General features: G+C 49.9%; 8 protein-coding genes across 8 annotated transcripts; 6 read left to right on the plus strand and 2 right to left on the minus strand.

The window, feature by feature from the left end:
• Positions 1 to 80: 80 nt before the first annotated feature.
• On the minus strand, positions 81 to 3,072 carry N7487_010434 (snoRNA-binding rRNA-processing protein DIP2; the record flags this gene model as incomplete). The annotated part of the gene is made up of 3 exons (XM_056878164.1): positions 81 to 2,682; positions 2,746 to 2,997; positions 3,056 to 3,072. The coding sequence occupies 3 exons, from the start codon at positions 3,070 to 3,072 to the stop codon at positions 81 to 83; spliced, it is 2,871 nt and encodes a 956-aa protein (XP_056726744.1).
• Positions 3,073 to 3,175: 103 nt separating this feature from the next.
• On the plus strand, positions 3,176 to 4,544 carry N7487_010435 (actin-related protein 2/3 complex subunit 2; the record flags this gene model as incomplete). The annotated part of the gene is made up of 6 exons (XM_056878165.1): positions 3,176 to 3,306; positions 3,398 to 3,926; positions 3,987 to 4,125; positions 4,191 to 4,291; positions 4,366 to 4,414; positions 4,465 to 4,544. The coding sequence occupies 6 exons, from the start codon at positions 3,176 to 3,178 to the stop codon at positions 4,542 to 4,544; spliced, it is 1,029 nt and encodes a 342-aa protein (XP_056726745.1).
• Positions 4,545 to 5,398: 854 nt separating this feature from the next.
• On the plus strand, positions 5,399 to 7,459 carry N7487_010436 (uncharacterized protein; the record flags this gene model as incomplete). Its single annotated transcript, XM_056878166.1, has 3 exons — positions 5,399 to 6,034; positions 6,098 to 6,325; positions 6,419 to 7,459. The coding sequence occupies 3 exons, from the start codon at positions 5,399 to 5,401 to the stop codon at positions 7,457 to 7,459; spliced, it is 1,905 nt and encodes a 634-aa protein (XP_056726746.1).
• A 1,348-nt stretch (positions 7,460 to 8,807) lies between these two features.
• N7487_010437 (PP2C family serine/threonine-protein phosphatase) lies at positions 8,808 to 10,199 on the plus strand (the record flags this gene model as incomplete). Its single annotated transcript, XM_056878167.1, has 2 exons — positions 8,808 to 9,413; positions 9,482 to 10,199. The coding sequence occupies exons 1-2, from the start codon at positions 8,938 to 8,940 to the stop codon at positions 10,197 to 10,199; spliced, it is 1,194 nt and encodes a 397-aa protein (XP_056726747.1). The 5' UTR covers positions 8,808 to 8,937.
• Positions 10,200 to 11,098: 899 nt separating this feature from the next.
• On the plus strand, positions 11,099 to 12,190 carry N7487_010438 (rRNA-binding ribosome biosynthesis protein UTP23; the record flags this gene model as incomplete). The annotated part of the gene is made up of 3 exons (XM_056878168.1): positions 11,099 to 11,186; positions 11,243 to 11,332; positions 11,397 to 12,190. 3 exons carry the CDS (start codon positions 11,099 to 11,101, stop codon positions 12,188 to 12,190), a joined length of 972 nt encoding a protein of 323 aa, XP_056726748.1.
• Positions 12,191 to 12,719: 529 nt separating this feature from the next.
• Positions 12,720 to 13,092, minus strand: N7487_010439 (COX assembly mitochondrial protein; the record flags this gene model as incomplete). The annotated part of the gene is made up of 2 exons (XM_056878169.1): positions 12,720 to 12,973; positions 13,059 to 13,092. 2 exons carry the CDS (start codon positions 13,090 to 13,092, stop codon positions 12,720 to 12,722), a joined length of 288 nt encoding a protein of 95 aa, XP_056726749.1.
• A 231-nt stretch (positions 13,093 to 13,323) lies between these two features.
• On the plus strand, positions 13,324 to 14,978 carry N7487_010440 (rRNA-processing protein PWP1; the record flags this gene model as incomplete). The annotated part of the gene is made up of 2 exons (XM_056878170.1): positions 13,324 to 13,562; positions 13,616 to 14,978. 2 exons carry the CDS (start codon positions 13,324 to 13,326, stop codon positions 14,976 to 14,978), a joined length of 1,602 nt encoding a protein of 533 aa, XP_056726750.1.
• A 1,897-nt stretch (positions 14,979 to 16,875) lies between these two features.
• Positions 16,876 to 18,075, plus strand: N7487_010441 (serine hydrolase domain-containing protein; the record flags this gene model as incomplete). Its single annotated transcript, XM_056878171.1, has 1 exon — positions 16,876 to 18,075. The coding sequence occupies one exon, from the start codon at positions 16,876 to 16,878 to the stop codon at positions 18,073 to 18,075; it is 1,200 nt and encodes a 399-aa protein (XP_056726751.1).
• Positions 18,076 to 18,239: the final 164 nt, after the last annotated feature.

The following is an 18,239-nucleotide window of genomic DNA, read 5'->3' on the forward strand; positions in this document are numbered from 1 at the left end:
AGAGAAGACCTCCAAGGTAACAAGGTCGAAAATGATCATAACGCCAATAGACATGCTTGTACACAAACCTAATCTTAAACTCAGGCAACGCTGACGAACTGGCGCTTCTTGCCCGTACCCTTGGAGGTCTGCTGCTCCTCCCAGGTATCCTCATCAACGTAGTCCGTGGTACTCTGCTCGCGGATCTGGTTGCCGATGAACTGCAGCGCGGAAAGGTTGAAGCCCATCTCGTCCTTCTGGCGGGCAAGAACCCGACGCAGAGATACCCGAATGCTGTCAAGCATAGGGCGCATCATCTTGCTGCTAACAATCTGGCGGTGGTGGGTCTTCAGAATGAAGAACAACACGCGGCAGGTGAGGGGCACGTTCCATTCGCGATCGGCCCAGATGTTGAGGAAGGTGAAGAGAGCGGAGAGTTTGGAGAATGGCAGAACCAAGAGAGCGTCCTGGAGGGCAGCTGCGGGGATCTTCTGGACGGTGTTCAGAACGTGCTGCTCGGCGGAAATGTTGTTGAGAGCCAGGTAGACGGGGTTACGATCGGGCGCGGCGGCATTGGGGTTGGCGGCCTTAACCTTACGCCAGTCGCGTACGACTTCGAGATCCTCGAGGCCTAGTTCCAGAGCTTCCATGATCTTTTCTCCGGCCATGAGAGTGCCGGTCGTCTGCTTGCCAGCATCGACGGCCTCGGCCTTCTCGCCATCTTCACCATCCTCCTCCTGCTCGAGAGACGCGGTGAGTGTGTTGTCGTAGGCCTCTTCCATCTCCTTCTCACGTTCTTCCTCCAGGAACAACGGCTCGTCGGTTTGTTGCCAGATGCGGATGCTCTTGTCGTGACTGGCACTGACAATGAAATCACCAGTGTGACTCATGGCAAGTGCCCAGATCTCACCGTGGTGACCAACGAGGCGCTGGATTTGCTCGAACTTGTCACCGTCCCAGTATTTGATGATACGGTCCTTGCTTGCGCTGAAGAAGTTGTGACCGTTTCCATCCTTGTTGTGGGGAACGAATGCCACTGCCATGATACTGTCCTCGTGGGCCAAGAAAGCCTTGTGGCAGTCACCAAAGTCCAAGCCCCAGAGTCGAACAGTCTTATCAGCTGAGCAGGTGACAATGAGTTTGCTGTCGTAGGAAATATCCATGCTCAAGACAGGAAGCTTGTGTCCGTAAAGGTTGAGGAATAGCTTCAGCGAGTCGACGAAGAAGACCTTCACGGTGTTGTCCAAGAGGGAAACTGCTAGAAGCCGTGCATCCGGGGAGAAACGAAGGTTGAGGATATCGTCGTTAACCTTCAGAGTCCTTGTGTGTGCCAGCTTGAGGCGGGGAGTGGTACGTTTGGTTCCTGGGATCTCCTCCTGGACAACCTGGAAATTCCAAAACTTGGCTGTCTTGTCTGCACTTCCACTGACCATAGACTTGCCATCTGGGTGCACGTGAAGTGACCACACGGGTCCATCGTGGGCTTTGATGGTGTCGAGCAATGTTGAGGATGCGATATCAAACACCTCGAGTTCTCCGTTCTTGTTACCAACAACGACAATCTTATCACCAGGAAGGAATGCGGAACACAGGGAATATCCACACTCGAGTGTTCGTAGACAACTCTCGGTGCGAACGTTCCAGATCTTGAGAGTGCCATTCGAAGCAGAGGCAAGCATTCGGTCGTCGGAGCTCAATGCAATCGACCGGATATCTGTTCGGTGACCAGGAATGTCCACTGCCAAGCTCCGAGTGTAGTCCGGATCCTCGCTGTCGGTGTTCTTCTTGTTCGCTGGCACAACGTTGTAGGCCTCAAGCTGGTTGTTTGTTGTTGCCACAAGCAGGTTCAGGCCAGTTGATTTGTTGGTCATCCAGTCGAATGAACGGACCTTTCCACCAGTGCGCACGATAACATGTTGGACAAAGACTTCAGATACAGGAGCGGCGGAAACATCCTCAGGCTTGTCGTTATCCTCTTCCGCTCCGTTTTCCTCGGTGCGAGCCTCCTTCTCCTTTCTTCTCTTCTTCTTCCGGGCCATACTCTTTTGTACCTCCGACTGAGAGCGAATGCGCCAAACTTCGACCGACTTGTCGGAACCGTGGAATCCAACGTAGTCTGAACGGGGGTGGAATCGGATGCCAAGTGTGCGGTCCTTGCCATGTCGGTAGAAAGTTCCTCGTTCTGTGAGGATTCGGCGACCATCGGCGCCCACCTTCTCCTTGGAAATCTCCATCATAGCCGCCTCGTCGATCGACCAGACTCTGAGCTCACCATCGTTGCCGGCTGTGATACATCCGCCCTGGTCAGGTGAAAGACCCAAGCTCCAGCACTCGCCATTTGACTGTGCCACATGTGTTTCAATGCAGTGCTGAGAGGCAAGATCCCAGACTTTGATCAATGCATCCTTTCCGGTGGTCAATAGGAATCCTGGGTGTTCATTCAATCCGGAAGCAGTAAGCAATTCTGGGGAAGGGAATAGGAAATGTAGCGATGTGATCTGATCGGTGTGTCCGCGAAGTCTGAAAAGACCGGTCTCAGTGATCAAATCCCAGAGGATGATATCGGTATCTTTTGAACCACTGGCGAGGCGTACGCCTGCGTTGTCGAAAGCCAACTTGGTGACGGCGGATTTGTGACCGTTGAAAGAAATAATGACCGTGGCGGTCCGGGAATCCCAAAGACGAATACTTCCATCCTCGTAGCTGAGAAGGTACATAATAGTTAGAGGAAAATCATCCCACTAGGTCACACCGGAGGACACTCACCCAACTGCGAAGATATCTTCATCTGTCATGCTCTGAGTGACCACACTAACCTGCGCTCTGCAGGCAGAATCGCGCCATCTTCCAAGGAGTTCGCCCTTTTTCACATCCCAACACAGAACTTCCTCACTTGCGCCGACAATGGCTCGCCCAGCGCCCGTCTGGCGCGCAATGTTGGCCTGGTCATCTTTAGCCCAAACCGCATTCGAGGACGCCGAGGCGACGAGCCCGAATGTATTCGAATGCTCGAATTTACTGTATAGGAGTTAGCGCCCAGATCAGAGGATCCCAAATCACAAAAATTCGCACGTACAAGTATGATTTCACCATCGTTGAGGGTGGATGGGAAAATTTTTGGAATCTCCGATTGCTATCGATAGGACAAAATTAATACGGGCGGTGACAGCGACCTCTACGGCTCCCCCCACCGCCCATGACGATCACGGGCAACCTCACAACAGCCACCCACCTGCACTGCATACCATCCATTGTCCTGCCCGTCATGCTTCTCTTAGATTATCAGAATGCTTTGATCCAGTCGCTCCTTACGGAGCGTTTTTCTGGGTACGATTCGTTCCTCTCCCCCGCACTGCCATCCCGCGCATTGTATACACATACCCCCGAAGCAGGCACCCGGCTAACAAGCTGAATTCAGAGCACCCCCCGCCTCCATTGACCAAGTGGTTTCCGACTTCGACGGTGTGACATTCCACCTCTCCACTCCCGAGTCTAAGACGAAGATCCTTATCTCGATCAATGTGAAGTGCTACAAGGAACTGGTGCAGTACGGAGCCCAGGAGGTGTTGGAGAGAGAATACGGTCCCTACATTGTATCTCCAGAGCCGGGATATGATTTCTCAGTACAAGTCGATCTCGAAAACCTGCCCGCAGAGGAGGAGGCCCGGAATGACCTGATTATGAAGCTTGCCCTCCTGAAACGGAACGCAATGGCTGCTCCTTTCGAGAAGGCATTCGATGAGTTCAACAAGCTCGCCGAGGAGGCTTCCAGATACACCTCAGAATCAGCACCGCAGGGTATCCAAGAAGGCGGTGAAGTTATGGCAATTCACTACCGTGAAGAAGAGGCCATCTATATCAAAGCCAACTGGGACCGAGTCACAGTGATCTTCAGCACCGTGTTCCGTGAAGAGACAGACCGGATCTTTGGCAAGGTCTTCCTGCAGGTTCGTACTTTGCCACGATTGGCCCGCGCATCACGGGGAGCCCCTACTAACAGCCTATAGGAATTTGTGGACGCCCGGCGACGTGTCTTGACGCTCCAGAATGCCCCTCAAGTCCTGTTCCGTAACGACCCTCCCCTTGAGCTTGCAAATGTTCCTGGTCTGAACGCTTCTGGGGGCGAAGTTAGCTATGTCACCTTTGGTATGAATGCACAATGCGCTATCAACCTCTATCTTGCATAAGTACTGACTCGACTCGGCTTGTAGTTCTGTTCCCTCGACACTTGACCCCGCAGCGTCGTTATGAAAACATCTCTCATATCCAAACCTTCCGCGATTATTTCCATTACCACATCAAAGCTTCAAAGGTATGTGGTTCCTCTGAGTCTTGTTTACATTCATGGATGATTGCAAAACAGCAATGGCTAACCGTGCATCGCAGGCCTACATCCACACTCGAATGAGGAAGAGAACAGCGGACTTCCTCCAGGGTATGAATCTTCCAATTCAACAAAGTATACTTATCGCTAACTCACGACAGTGCTCAACCGAGCCCGTCCGGAGAATGAAGAACGAGAGCGCAAGACTGCTAGTGGTCGCACATTCCGAGTGCAGGGGTAGAGCTTCGGATTTCTTTGTTTGTATGAGCCAATTCAAGTCTATTGTTGATATGCCTTTTCTTTGGCGACATGCTCCAGGCATCCGTTCATGGATGTATATAGCAAACACTCTTCAGCCACCTAGGTATGTAAGTACTTGCCCAGGTGCAGGTAGACCCAGGTAGCAAGCCATCCGTCCGTTTAGCTCGTTAACTGTCCTGTTGAACATTGTGGTACGCTACCTTTATAAACTGAAAACCTAGTGGGCACAGGTTTGATTCCCGTTACTGGCTCGACGTATCTACCAACCGACTATCCTAGACTTCGTCTCGAAATAAATTGTCGTGACGCATGTCATGTGGGTACAGGTTTGACAGCCGTACCTACCTAGGTATATATGAATGAACCAATTTTACCCAATTTTACCCAACGAATCCCCAGCCGCTCCCAATATTGTTTTCTCAACGCGCGTGATAAAGTAATAACCTTATATAGATCAGGTAGATGAATGAACCAATGATTCGCAACGAATCCCCAGCCGCTTTTAATATTTGTTTGCTCAACGCGCGAGCAATAAGTGATACAACTACTTTACCTAACTAGGTGCTTGGGTTTCTTAGAAGGTTAGTACTGTACACTAGCGGATTGGTCTATTTACATTTTAAAGTATCCGCGGTCTGCGTCGCACCTTCCAAATGTGGAGCGTTATACTTCGATTGTTATATGAAAGATTATATGAAAGAAACGAAGACTCTAGGAATTGAAATAAATCATATAAATGCTCTTATTCCTGTTTGTCGCCTTTCTTTTCTTTCTTCTTTCTACAATAATCTCATACTTCGGATCATCTTGCGATGAAAATACGTGAAGCACAACATGGCACCAAAAACCGGCTTATGGGGGGCTGCCCTGTCCAAACTACGAAAGGCACACACACAGTCTGCCCAACCTACACATGAGCCAGAGCTTCCCCATGAGTCGACCCAGGACGAGGTGGTCTATCCTCGTTTCAAACGGCCCGTGTCGAATGAGTCCCCCATTTATTCTGAATTCATGTTCCCACCCACTCCCCTCCCAACTCTCCCCATGGCATCCGATTCCAACCTGAATCCTCTGGCAATGGCTTCTACCATTTCCCAGGCCCGCCTGGATGCTCTGCGCTCAGGAAAGGACTTGGACTTGTTTTTCCAACGGGGTAAGGACTGTATTGATGCCTATGCCCAGGCCACCAAGGCTATGATGGAAGATGCTTGTGCCCGCGTCAAAGAGGGAGAGGATCCTCCGTATGAAGAGATTGAACAGATGAAACAACGATTCTTCAAATACTGCCAGTCAATCGTGGAGGAAGCATTGTCCCTGATATCAGGCGGTGCCACCAGTCAGCCCCGGCAGGTCAGCAACTCGACCATGCCTTCCATGGTCTCCTCAACTTCTGCTGCCACTGAGTCTGAGCCGAAAACGCCCCAGGAGTTTGGCTCGTTTGGCGACAGATGGGAGTTTTCTGAGGCATTGGTAAGTGACTCGACTCTATGCATGGCTTTGAATTTTCAAAAATCTGACCCTAACCTGTGATAGCTCGCGTCTAGCGGCCAGCGCCACCTTCGTCTCTACACTGTCAGCAGCGACGACTGGGTCATGGTCCCATCGATGCCCTCGCCCACCTCTCCAACCAAGGTTGTGGCCCCCGAGAACATGGACCCTGTGGAAGAATCAATTCATCTCGGTGTCATCGTGCGCATTTTCGGCAAGTTGTACACTGTGTCGAAGATGATGGAGACAATCATCTTGTATTACGGTGCTGAGGTATGTCTTTAGATTATAACTTTCCTCTTTCTCCATACTTCTATCGCCTGATTCTTGGGGATATAACTGCTAACACTGCCTTTCTTCTCTTAGTCTGACAACTCCGAGACCAGCCTGCGATACTGGATCAAACGTAGCGAGCAAAACTTGCGCACCCAGAAGATTGCTGTGCTGATTGACACTGTCGAAAATCTCTATTACGCCCTCTACGCCTGCATTACAATTGAGCTGGCCAGCATTGAGCTCTGCGGTTCCTTCCGAATCAACACTAGTGCATTGCGAATCGAGCTTCCATTCCTTATGCCAGAGGCTGATCATCTCTACCGCATCGTCATGGCGTTCAAGGATGTACTGGACTCTCCGGAGATTTGCGCAATCCGTCGCAGAGACGTCATTGACCACTTTCAGCAAGGATACATCAAACAGGTTGTTGCGAAAAAGCCAAATCCGGATGATCTCCCCTTCGACGCCCTCGGATATCGCCCATTTGCGAAGAGAACTGTTGCTTATCGACACGGATCCTATTGTCAGAAATGGAAAGGACTGATTCCATGCTTTGACTCTATCCCAGCAGAGACCATGGCAGCGATGTCGGAGAAGTATTTCACCATGTGTCCAGTCACTATTCTGCGTGCCGACATTCTAGTCGAAGAGCTTCCATGGATCTACCCGGAAGATATTGGCATGGCTGTCTGGGACACACATATTGTGGCGGATAAGCGTTTGTCTAAGCGTGCCCAAGAACTGGGAACATGCATCGGAGAAGAGCGCAAGAAGTCATCCACCCCTGGTCTTTACCACCTTGTCAGACAGCAAAAGTGCATTTGCAACTCCATCTGTTCATGCTCCTTGGAGTGTACCCTAGAGGTGCAGCGCTCTTGCCCTTGTGCAGAACGTCTTGTACGCATCATGTCAACCAAGCGTGGTCTTGCATACAGAAAGAATGGACCTACTTTCGCCGCTACTGCTTCTACTACTGCTCGCATGTTCTTCGATGGCTTAGCTCAGCTCAACCGTGATGTTAAGGCCACCGATATTGCCACTGAATTGGGCAATGCTTTCGATTTGTTCTCTCTGTTAATCTCCACGGAACGCGAGATGATTCCCAGGGATGGCACCCAGGAAAATCTCTAAAATCGCAGTCCTATGACCCCCGCCACGACTTACGATTACGATTACGGCTACACTTACGGCTACGATTCACGACTCACGAGTTCTAGTTCAGTCGATGAACTAAAACGATAATCCAAGTGGAGGAGGGATATCCAGAACAGTGGGTATTCTGTCATCCAAGTCTCATGAGGATTATCCAAAAGGAATTCAACTTGCAACTCGAAAATGACCCCCCCCCAAAAAAACAACAGAGGAAAAAGCGAGAATGACAAAAAAAACGTGACAATGAAAAGGAGGAAAGGTTCGTCAACTCCACAGGAAAAGTGAAAGGTGCTCGATGAGGAGAAACCATCGAAGGGAAGTAATAATGGGAGGAAGCCGAAGGGCGAATAACATCATTTGACAGATATCGGAAGCTGATCATGAGCCATGTCATTTATTTGATGGAAGCCACCACGAGAGGTCTACATATCCAGTCTCCAAATGAAATTAGTTCAGCCCCAGCTGCTACCTAATGTTTCGTACAGACTCGCCTATCCCATATCCGATAGCCCGAGCTCATCAACAACAAGAACAGATAGCTGCACCTTCAGGAACCCATCATAAGTGATATATTTTGGATCACCTGGCTTCATGGGGCCCCTACCTTGGTAATAATACCTCCACATGCATCGATATATCCAACCACCACCGCATTAACTAGCAACCCATCTTCGCCAGTATCTCGGAGTATTTTAAAGTATTCCCCAGCTCGGCGATTGGTGCCAGGCCGGCTAACATTATTTTCACTCTAATAATCCCATAGTGGACATATCAATCAGATTCCGCTCTCTAGACTCCTTGCTAACCATGTGCTTTTTGCAGTATGTTTTGAGGGCATTTTGCATCTCCTCGCTAGCTTAGCTAATAGCTTTTAAACAAACCTTGGAGGAGATTGTTCTAGTTTGTCTTTTGGAACAATACATGTAAATAGAGCCACATCAATAACTGTAATTTAGAGGGAAATATCATCTTCAGGGATATAGACATGTTATGAGAGAGGATCATGAGATCGACAAGGATATAGATAAGTAAACATAGCCCTAAGAGCCGCGGGGTTTTTGTATTATCGACTATTCTTTTTAATAAAACAGATGGATGGACAAATTAAACAAAATAAACAAAAATAAGGAAATATAGAAGTATTTTTGAAAAAGGGATAAATGTCAGGAATAGCGAGTTGAATGATTTTCATATTCTCAAAGATACTCCGTAGTGTTAGGTACAGTGTAAGGTACAGTCGGCGGCGCAGACCAGTGAAATCTTCGAGACATTCTCGGCCTTTATCGGTGAGTCGCACTTTTTCTTTTCTCGGTGCTCTCAAGCCCAAGTCTGAGTCAACACTTCGTTTTCTTCTCTCTTCTCGTATTCTGTCTCATTCATTTCTTCACTTTTCATGTCTTAATGCCCCAGAACCCATTCGCCGAGCCCATCTTGGTGCACAGAGAGCCAAGTTAGGGATGGTGACCAAACCAGCGGCCGTGTCACATTCATTATCATCATCATGGATGTCCATTAGCAAGTGGATCGCAAACATAAGCATAAATCAAGCCCCGATCCAGGGTGCCCGCCTCCGACAACCGAGTACCGCACGGCCATATCACGCGGCAGTGTGGCCCTCCTACGGCATCACCACTCCCGTCCCCGATCAGCCATTCCTTTCCCCCAAATCGCCCTTTCGATTCGAGACTGGCTACGCTTTATGTGCCAAACGACCCTCACGACCCTTCCCTCCACCTTTCCTTTCCCCTCCGTCTTCGTCCTTCTCCGATCCCTTGACAACACACGGGCTAAGCCAGGATAAGAGATTATCCGTCAAGGGCGAGCTAGTCCGCGGCTTGAATAACGGAGACGATGCGATTATCGTTGCGGAGAACTTCATAGGCGTCGACGATGGAGTAGGCGCATGGGCTACCAAACCTCGTGGTCATGCTGCGTGAGTGGTCTCAATCTCAATTTGCACATCATGCCACCCTCGCTAACTTTTTTAATTGCCAAATACAGACTCTGGTCTAGACTCCTATTACATTTCTGGGCCCTCGAAGTTGAAAAGAATGTCGACCACTGCATATCTACCCTCGACCCAGTCGGATACTTGCAGTATGCATACGAGGAGACCTTGCGGGCAACCACATCTCCTACCGAGTGGCTGGGAACGACAACCTCGGCCACTGCCATACTACACTGGACCAAGGAACAAGACGGTGCACAGAAGCCATTGCTTTACGTTACGAACCTCGGTGATTGTAAGATCCTCGTGATTCGACCAAGCGAGAAAAAAGTCATTTTCCGCACTGCTGAACAGTGGCATTGGTTCGATTGTCCCATGCAGCTTGGGACAAACAGTATCGACACCCCCCGGAAAGATGCAGTTCTGTCAAAAATCGCGGTACAGGAAGATGACGTGGTCCTGGCCCTCTCAGATGGCGTTATGGATAACCTCTGGGAGCATGAAGTCTTGAAAATCATTATGGACAGTATTGGCAAATGGGAGGAAGCGCGTGCGGCACCAGAAGATGTTGCGCAACATGATAATCTGTCTGACGAGCGCAATGTCTATATCGCCAGGGAACTGCTTAATGCTGCTCTGACGATCGCCCGGGATCCCTTTGCGGAGAGTCCCTTCATGGAGAAGGCAGTGGAAGAGGGTCTGGCTATTGAAGGAGGCAAAATGGACGATATTTCTGTCGTGGTCGCATCCTGCAAGAAACGTGACGGATGAGACGCAGCCACTGGGTTTCGATCAGATTCTCCTTCATAAGATATCCGCCGATCTTGAATTCCGCACCTGTCTCAGACTTGCTCCAATCTTCATTGATATCGAGTCTTGGGCCACGAGGCAGGCTTCTATTCTTGGTCTAGCATCAATGCTAGATGCTCATATCTACCGCCAAAGGTTTGTCCAACTACATCGCTATTGCGCAGCTATGATGCCTTGCAAGTGTCAAATCAGGAGCCAGATGTGCATTGCAGTCAGACACTCACCCCACCGAGGATCGGCAAATGACTTCTACCTCGGCTGGATTTCTTCATATCTTTTCCCCGGTCCTTCAGTACAATTTGACTGCTTGGCCTAGCCTCGCCTGGTCATCATCATACTCCCCATCCATTCGTGTCTTCCACCCACTCAGACAACTCTATGGCCAGCGCAGAATGCGCATTTGTGGCTTACCAACACATGAAATCCCTCCTGTCAACCTATAAAGCTGGTGATTCCTACATGCCTACACCCAAATATCCCATCTACCATATTTGAGACCTTTTCCCTTCTGCATTCGCCCTATGATGGATTCCATCACTGGCACGGTGTCGCTTGTCTGTCCATGGTTTAATAGTCATCCTCAGTCTAAACAGAACAATTAATGTAATATCTTCAACTCAATACATAGTATGCTGTATTCTCATCTTCAAGCCTACGGATATCAGTAAATGCGAAGTATAGGGTACATAATTTCAAGGCTAGACGCCCCACTTGAAGAAAGTACTGGGTACCTCACCCTCAGCACAGACCACAACACCGCCTGCTCCCGCCCGGCAGAATGAAAAAAAGTTTCGGTCGACATACAAGCTCATGTCTATTGCTGCATTCAATCTTCAAATACTTGACATTCACCATTCACAATGAGGGCCAAACGTTCAAAGAAGTATCGCAAGCTTATGCACCAGTATGAGCTTACTTTCGGTTTCCGAGAGGCCTACCAGGTCCTGGGTATGTTCCATTCAATGCATTACTCTGATGTACAGTACTGACTTGCGCTCGAACAGTTGACTCGAATTTCCTTCGCGCCACCGACTCCTTCAAAATGGAACTAATTCCTGCACTTGAACGAACAGTCCAAGGCAAGGTCAAGCCTCGTGAGTCGCACCGAACACCAAAGTCCCCATCCGCCAAGACGCATCCAATCTAACCATCTCACAGTATTGACAAAGTGCTCTCTCGCCGCTATTATGGCCGCACAGCCCATCAACCCCAAAACAGAAAAGCCATACAGACCTCTCTTCCTTCCCCCTCCCACAGAACTCCCGCTCCGCCACTGCTCGCACAATGCGGACTCCACGCCCATCGACGAAATCGAGTGTCTCCTCTCACTGCTTTCACCAAACGCAGACCAGAAGAAGAACAAGGAGCACTACATTCTCGCAAGCGCTGATCCAATCTTGAGAAAGACGAACAATAGCGAGAACCAGCCCCGCAGACGGAAGACGGAGGAGGATCGTAAAGAAGAGGAAGCTATGCGCCGTTCTCACGCACTGCGCTCCGCTGCCCGCTCTATACCCGGTGTGCCTATCATCTACGTTAAGCGCTCGGTTATGGTCCTCGAGCCGATGAGCGGTCCCTCCGAGATGGTGCGGGACGGCCATGAGCGTGGGAAGTTCCGCGCTGGATTGGACGTGGATCCTATGCTTGGCAAGCGCAAGAGAGATGGCGAGGCTGATGACCAAAGTGCTGATGAGGAGGAACCTAAGAAGAAGCGCGGTCCTAAGGTCAAGGCGCCTAATCCTCTCAGTGTGAAGAAGAAGAAGAAGGTTGATACGCCTGCACCGAAGAAGGATAAGGCTGTTCGGAAGGAGGTTGATGCTACTGAGCAACATGATGGCGAGGATACTGCCGCGGCCAAGCCCAAGAGGAAACGTCGTCATGCTAAGAGTGGTCCTCGTGAAGACTTCGAGGAGACTGCCGAGCCGAATGAGGCTATGGAGGTTGACGCTTGATTGAATCTTTACGGCACAGGCGACTCATGATGCTGGTTATCATTGCATGCATTCTCAACCTTATTTCACTCTTAGGGTGCGGCGTTCAGATCGGATGGGTTATATCTAAAAGTTCAGCTGATGTATAGAATAGTAATGTACATCTGATATCATTCAAGAGATACTATAATCCTCATTACATCGTAGATTAAACGTTCCGCATTGGTGCCATGTGAAACGCAGGAAAGATGAAAGAGTAAAGGCCAGTCGGTCGTATATATATTTACATGTGCAGATATCGTACAAGTTTTCTTCCCCGATGAAATGAGAGGAGATAATTTGACCTCGGTTTGCTTGTCCCCGTGCATTCTCATGAGAACATCTCCCAGTCGAATTGCAATATCGAGGCCATGTGGAGATGCTGCCACTCATTCCAAGCAGCAGTGCTGTCTTTTCGGGTATGAGCCAAATCAAAGAATAGCCATAGAAAGCACACCCCAAACTCCAGTCCCAAATATGATGGCATATGCTCATCTCACGGCACGGTCTATTACTTCGCAGCATTCGCAGCTGCTGCTGCTGCCACCGCGGGCCCTTGGTCAAGCTCGCGCTCTTTAGCCCAGATCTCCTCGATACGTCGGCGGTTGCTGCGCGCCTCTTCTCGGTTGCGCTTTGCGCGGTCGAATCGCTCCGCGGAGAGACATTTGTTCACTTCGACTTTGATATCGTTGCAGCTTCCAATAGCTTTGTGTATGAATCCCTTGGCATGACACTCATCGAGAGCAGTCATGATCTCTTCGCAATCTGTGTGATATGCGTCAGTATTGGCAGTTATAAAGCGGGATGGGATGGCTGGATAGATCTTCCGGGTATGGGGGATTCGACGTACTGACGTTGTAAGAGGTGTGGAGGTGAGAATGCATGATTGCGGTGGTATTAGGCTGAAAATCAGAACAACTTGAAAGACAATTTGCAGGTTCAATCGTACGATCAACTCAAAGGAAGAACATGGCGGTTCCGCAAAACGCCCGGGCGGTAAGGAGATCGGCCAGATTTTGCCGGGCGGACAGCCCCTCAGGCACACCGATAAAAAAAAATATCGCCCGATAAAAAAAGTGGACGGGTGTGATCAGTTTTGTCACAACACTTTCACAATGTCTTCCATGATTACGACTACGACATGGGTGAAGCGCGGTGTCGCTGCCCAGTTCCCTACCAAATATGAGATTGACGAGGCCGAGATGGGTCGTATATCCAAGCTTGCGCGCATGCAGCTTGAGGATGCGAAGGACGATATGAATGCTGCCCAGGAAGGATCTGGAGATGAGGCTGATGATGCTATGGAGGATGATACTGAGGAGAAGCCCTCTGCCAATGGTACCGAGGCAAAGGAGTGAGTAGTGTTGAGCGCCGTGAGGATTTAACTCGTGCTAATCGGATTTACAGCGATGATGATGTGTTGAAGGAATTCGACATGGATAACTACGACAAGGAGGATGTTGATGAGGATGGCGAGAAGGTCACCATGTTCGGCAATGTCCAATCCCTGGCCTACCACCAGCCCAACGAGGAGGACCCATACCTTGTGATCCCCGAGGACGAGGATGATGAAGAACGCGAGGAGCTCCAGATTATGCCCCACGACAACCTTCTATTGGCCGGAAAGGTGGAAGACGAAGTTGCGCACTTGGAGGTCTACGTCTACGAAGACAAGGCAGACAACCTCTATGTGCACCACGACATCATGCTGCCCGGAATCCCGCTTTGCACCGAGTGGATTGATCTCCCCGTTGGCAAGAACCCAGAAGGTCGGACACAAGGAAACTTCGTAGCTATCGGAACCATGGAGCCCGATATCGAGATCTGGGATCTGGATGTCGTGGACTGCATGTACCCCAACGCCATTCTCGGACAGGGTGGCCAGGACGCCGAGAAGCCCAAGAAGAAGCAAAAGAAGAAGGCCAAGGCCAACGACGAGTACCACATCGATGCCGTCCTGGCGCTGGCCGCCAACCGTCAGCACCGCAACCTGCTTGCCTCCGCCTCCGCTGATAAGACCGTCAAGCTCTGGGATCTCAACACCGCCACCTGCGCCAAGTCCTACTCCAACCACAAGGACAAGGTCTGCTCACTAGACTGGCACCCAACCGAGTCCACCATCCTGCTGAGCGGCAGTTACGACCGCACCGTCGTGGCAGCAGATATGCGTGCACCGGACGCACAGGCCCGCTGGGGCGTCGACGCAGACGTCGAGTGTGTCCGCTGGGACTCGCACGACTCCAACTACTTCTACGTGACTACCGACGGCGGTATGGTCTACCGCTACGATATGCGCAATGTCCCCGCCACCCCCGCCGAGTCCAAGCCCGTCTGGTCTCTGCAAGCACACGACTCCTCCGTTTCATCCTTCGACATCAACCGCTCCATCCCCGGCTTCCTGGTGACCGGTTCAACAGACAAGACCGTTAAGCTGTGGAGCGTCGAGAATGACAAGCCCACTCTTGTTGTTACGCGCAAGCTTGAGGTCGGAAAGGTGTTCTCTACTACCTTCGCCCCCGACCAGGAGGTCAGCTTCCGGTTGGCGGTTGCTGGTAGCAAGGGTAATGTACAGATCTGGGATGCTTCGACTAACGGTGCTGTTCGTCGTGCGTTTGTGTCTCGTCTCCCTGACCTTGCTGGTGATGTCCAGGAGCGCACTATTGGTATCAACGCTGATGATGATGATGAGTCTGATGATGACGAGGAGGTGGATGGTGATGAGGGCGAGCCTCGTGGTGGTGATGGATGGGAATCGATGGATGAGGACTAGATGGACACAGATACCCGTGGATCCTTCCGTTTCATATGCGTCAAAAAATAGATTTACTGGGGGGTTTTGCATGTTAATGACTAGTCTGTTATGAGGTTTTGGAAATATGAGAACAATTTCTATGACATTTAAGGGAGTGTAGAAGTCTTTTTTGGGATAACTAGCAAGTACAAATACTGTCGTGAGAGAATATTCAATATATATTCTATGATAGTCTAACTATTTCACGCAATGCACTTGTGACTCTACCATGACGCGGTACCTGGTCATTGCTTTTACCTTGCTACTACCTCTACCTGGCTATACGTATTACCCTTTCCTGGGGAATACCCGTGGACCTTCCGATGTTAACTTCATGGAAATCGAGGTACCACATGATCCTAGGTAGATAGCTTGGTTCGATCCTTTTTAGCGGACCCACATACACAACCTTATATTAAAAGAGACCCCATGTGGCATACATCGTATCACACCAAAAGAGAGACAAACAGGTCGTTACCGCTCCGCGTCATGGTAGCCCCCAGTATAAAGAGTCCAAACCTCACTATGCGCCTCGCATGTTCAAGTCACCCTAACCTCTGCCGACTGACATCCGGCCTTGATCCCGCAGGTGCATACTTTGATTGCATCTCGCAACGCTATCGATTTTATCATCTATCAGGCTTGCCACCGAACGACCCTCTAGTCACCATACCCTCCTTTGAGATTCTGAACGAACTTACGCACTCTGAGAAGGTTATCTCTTAGGTTCCTGCCCCTGTGTTGGATTGTATGAGAAATGGGACACGATTTCCTTCATCAAGTGGATTGACGAGCTCCAGTTTTCCCTCCGATAGCTTCTAGCAGTGTTCCCTTTGCCAGGACGGTAGTATAGGGCTGACCTATAACTGACCCTCACGTGTGCTTTTTGTTAATTCCTGAATTCAATCAACTTAATTCAGCTTTAAAAAATAATAATAACACTCAAGTAGATCCTGTTTAGTCACGAGCGAGTACTATCCGAAGGGTTTCACTTAGAATATATATAATCGCGACTTAGGGCTACGGCACCCGTTGACTCGAGGAAACCAAAAAAAATGGACTCGCGGGGAATCGAACCCCGGACCACTCCCATGCTAAGGGAGTATTATACCACTAAACCACAAGCCCAGTTGATTGGTTGTTGGACCAGAATAGTGCATTAATAGCCAAAAGACAAGGTCAGGGCAAACCGAATTCTATTCAAATCAGCATTAAAAAAAATATAGCTTGGTTGATTGTTGCTTGCTCTGATATTATATTCTTCGTGATTTCATAATAAAACATCTACATATAAATTTATATTCTAAATACATTATGACTTGTAAATTTATATCAAATTCAGGAGGGTTAAGGTACATATGCTCTCCAAAAAAACAACCGCACAACCACAACGCGCAAGGGTTGAACGGCGACAGCACGTGACCTATATACAACTGCATTATGTAGAAAGCCGATACTTTATCATCTTATATGAGGTCGCGTGAATTTTTTTTAAAAAAATGGGTATCTTCTCTTTGATCATGCATGTCAACCTAGTGCACGGGACATGCTAATCTTCTCTGTATATTTTCATTTGACCAGTATGCCCCGAAGGGCGACAAATGATGCGTTTGGTTCATTTTAACCTCACTTTACGGCAGAAAGATACCGCTTTCCCATTTAGGACAATATAGTTGGCGGGTGGGGGAGGATAAGACCGCCTACTGTTCTAGTCTGTGATGCCCCAGGCCCGACCCCGAGTATCCAAAAAGAGACCCCGAACTAACTAGTTACTCGGATTTTATGTATTCCGTACATAGCCTAACTACTATTTAAACCTCCCTCCTGCTAACCAAATAACCCCTCTGAATCAGTATTATTTTCTCCAAAAACAAACATGGAAGCTAGCTTTCAATCCGCTATCGACGCTGGCAAGATCAACGGCGCTGTAGTATGTGCCACTGATGCCGAAGGCCACTTCGTGTACAACAAGGCATCCGGAGAGCGCACTCTACTCTCAGGTGAGAAGAAGCCACAGCAGCTCGACGATGTGCTATACACAGCCTCGGCCACCAAATTGTTTGCAACCATCGCCGCCCTACAGTGCGTCGAAGATGGCCTTCTAACCCTAGACGGCGACCTGTCATCCATCGCCCCAGAACTCGCGGCTAAGCATGTTCTCACCGGCTTTGCCGATGATGGAAGTCCTCAGTTCGACCCACCAGCCCGTCCCATCACCCTCAAAATGCTGCTCACACACACCTCCGGCACTACCTACTTCTTCCTGAACCCGATGATCGCCAAGTGGCGTGCGCAGTTCGGTAATTCCGAGAATCAAGAACCTCGTCCCGTCGAGGAACTATTCAACTACCCGCTCAGCTTCCAGCCCGGTACTGGCTGGATGTACGGGCCTGGTCTTGACTGGGCTGGTCGTATCGTGGAGCGAGTCACTGGCGGCACGTTGTTGGAATTCATGCAGAAGCGTATCTTTGACCCGCTCGGTATCTCAGATGCCCAGTTCTATCCTGTTACCCGTGAGGATCTGCGCGCCCGTCTCGTCGATCTTAACCCCAGTGACCCCGGTGCTCTTGGTAGTGCCGTGCTCGGTGGTGGTGGCGATATGAACTTGCGTGGCCGTGGTGACTTTGGTGGCCATGGGTTGTTCATGACCGGGTTGGATTTTGTCAAGGTTCTGCGCTCGCTGTTGGCTAATGATGGCAAGTTGCTCAATACTGCTACCGTCGACAATATGTTCCAGCAACACCTTGGCCCCGAAGCGGCGGCTAGTCATAAGGCTGCGCTTGCTGGTCCTATCGGGCCCTCCTTCCGCGTTGGGACTGATCTGGAATCGAAGGTTGGGTATGGTTTGGGCGGTTTGCTGACGCTTGAGGATGTTGATGGTTGGTATGGCGAGGGCACGTTGACCTGGGGTGGTGGCTTGACGCTCACTTGGTTTATTGACCGGAAGAACAACCTCTGTGGTGTTGGTGCTATCCAGGCTGCGCTGCCGGTCGATGGGGACTTCATGGCCGAACTGAAGCAAACCTTCCGCCGTGATATTTACACCAAATATACCACGTGGAAGGAGCAGCAGTAGATATGATTGACGATGGGAGAAGGAAGGGTGTCTCGTTTCGCACTTGGCACATATGTATAATTTATTGCAATACGGGATATGTACGTATCGCTCTTTCTTCGTCGAGGATGAGATCTACAGTCTACGGTCCCCTCGAGCGATGATGAAGCTCGCCTTGGGTACAT

Source organism: Penicillium crustosum (genome assembly GCF_028827405.1).
Source record: "Penicillium crustosum strain IBT 35664 chromosome Unknown utg000004l_segment0_segment0, whole genome shotgun sequence".
In the NCBI taxonomy this organism is placed as follows: Eukaryota; Fungi; Ascomycota; class Eurotiomycetes; order Eurotiales; family Aspergillaceae; genus Penicillium; species Penicillium crustosum.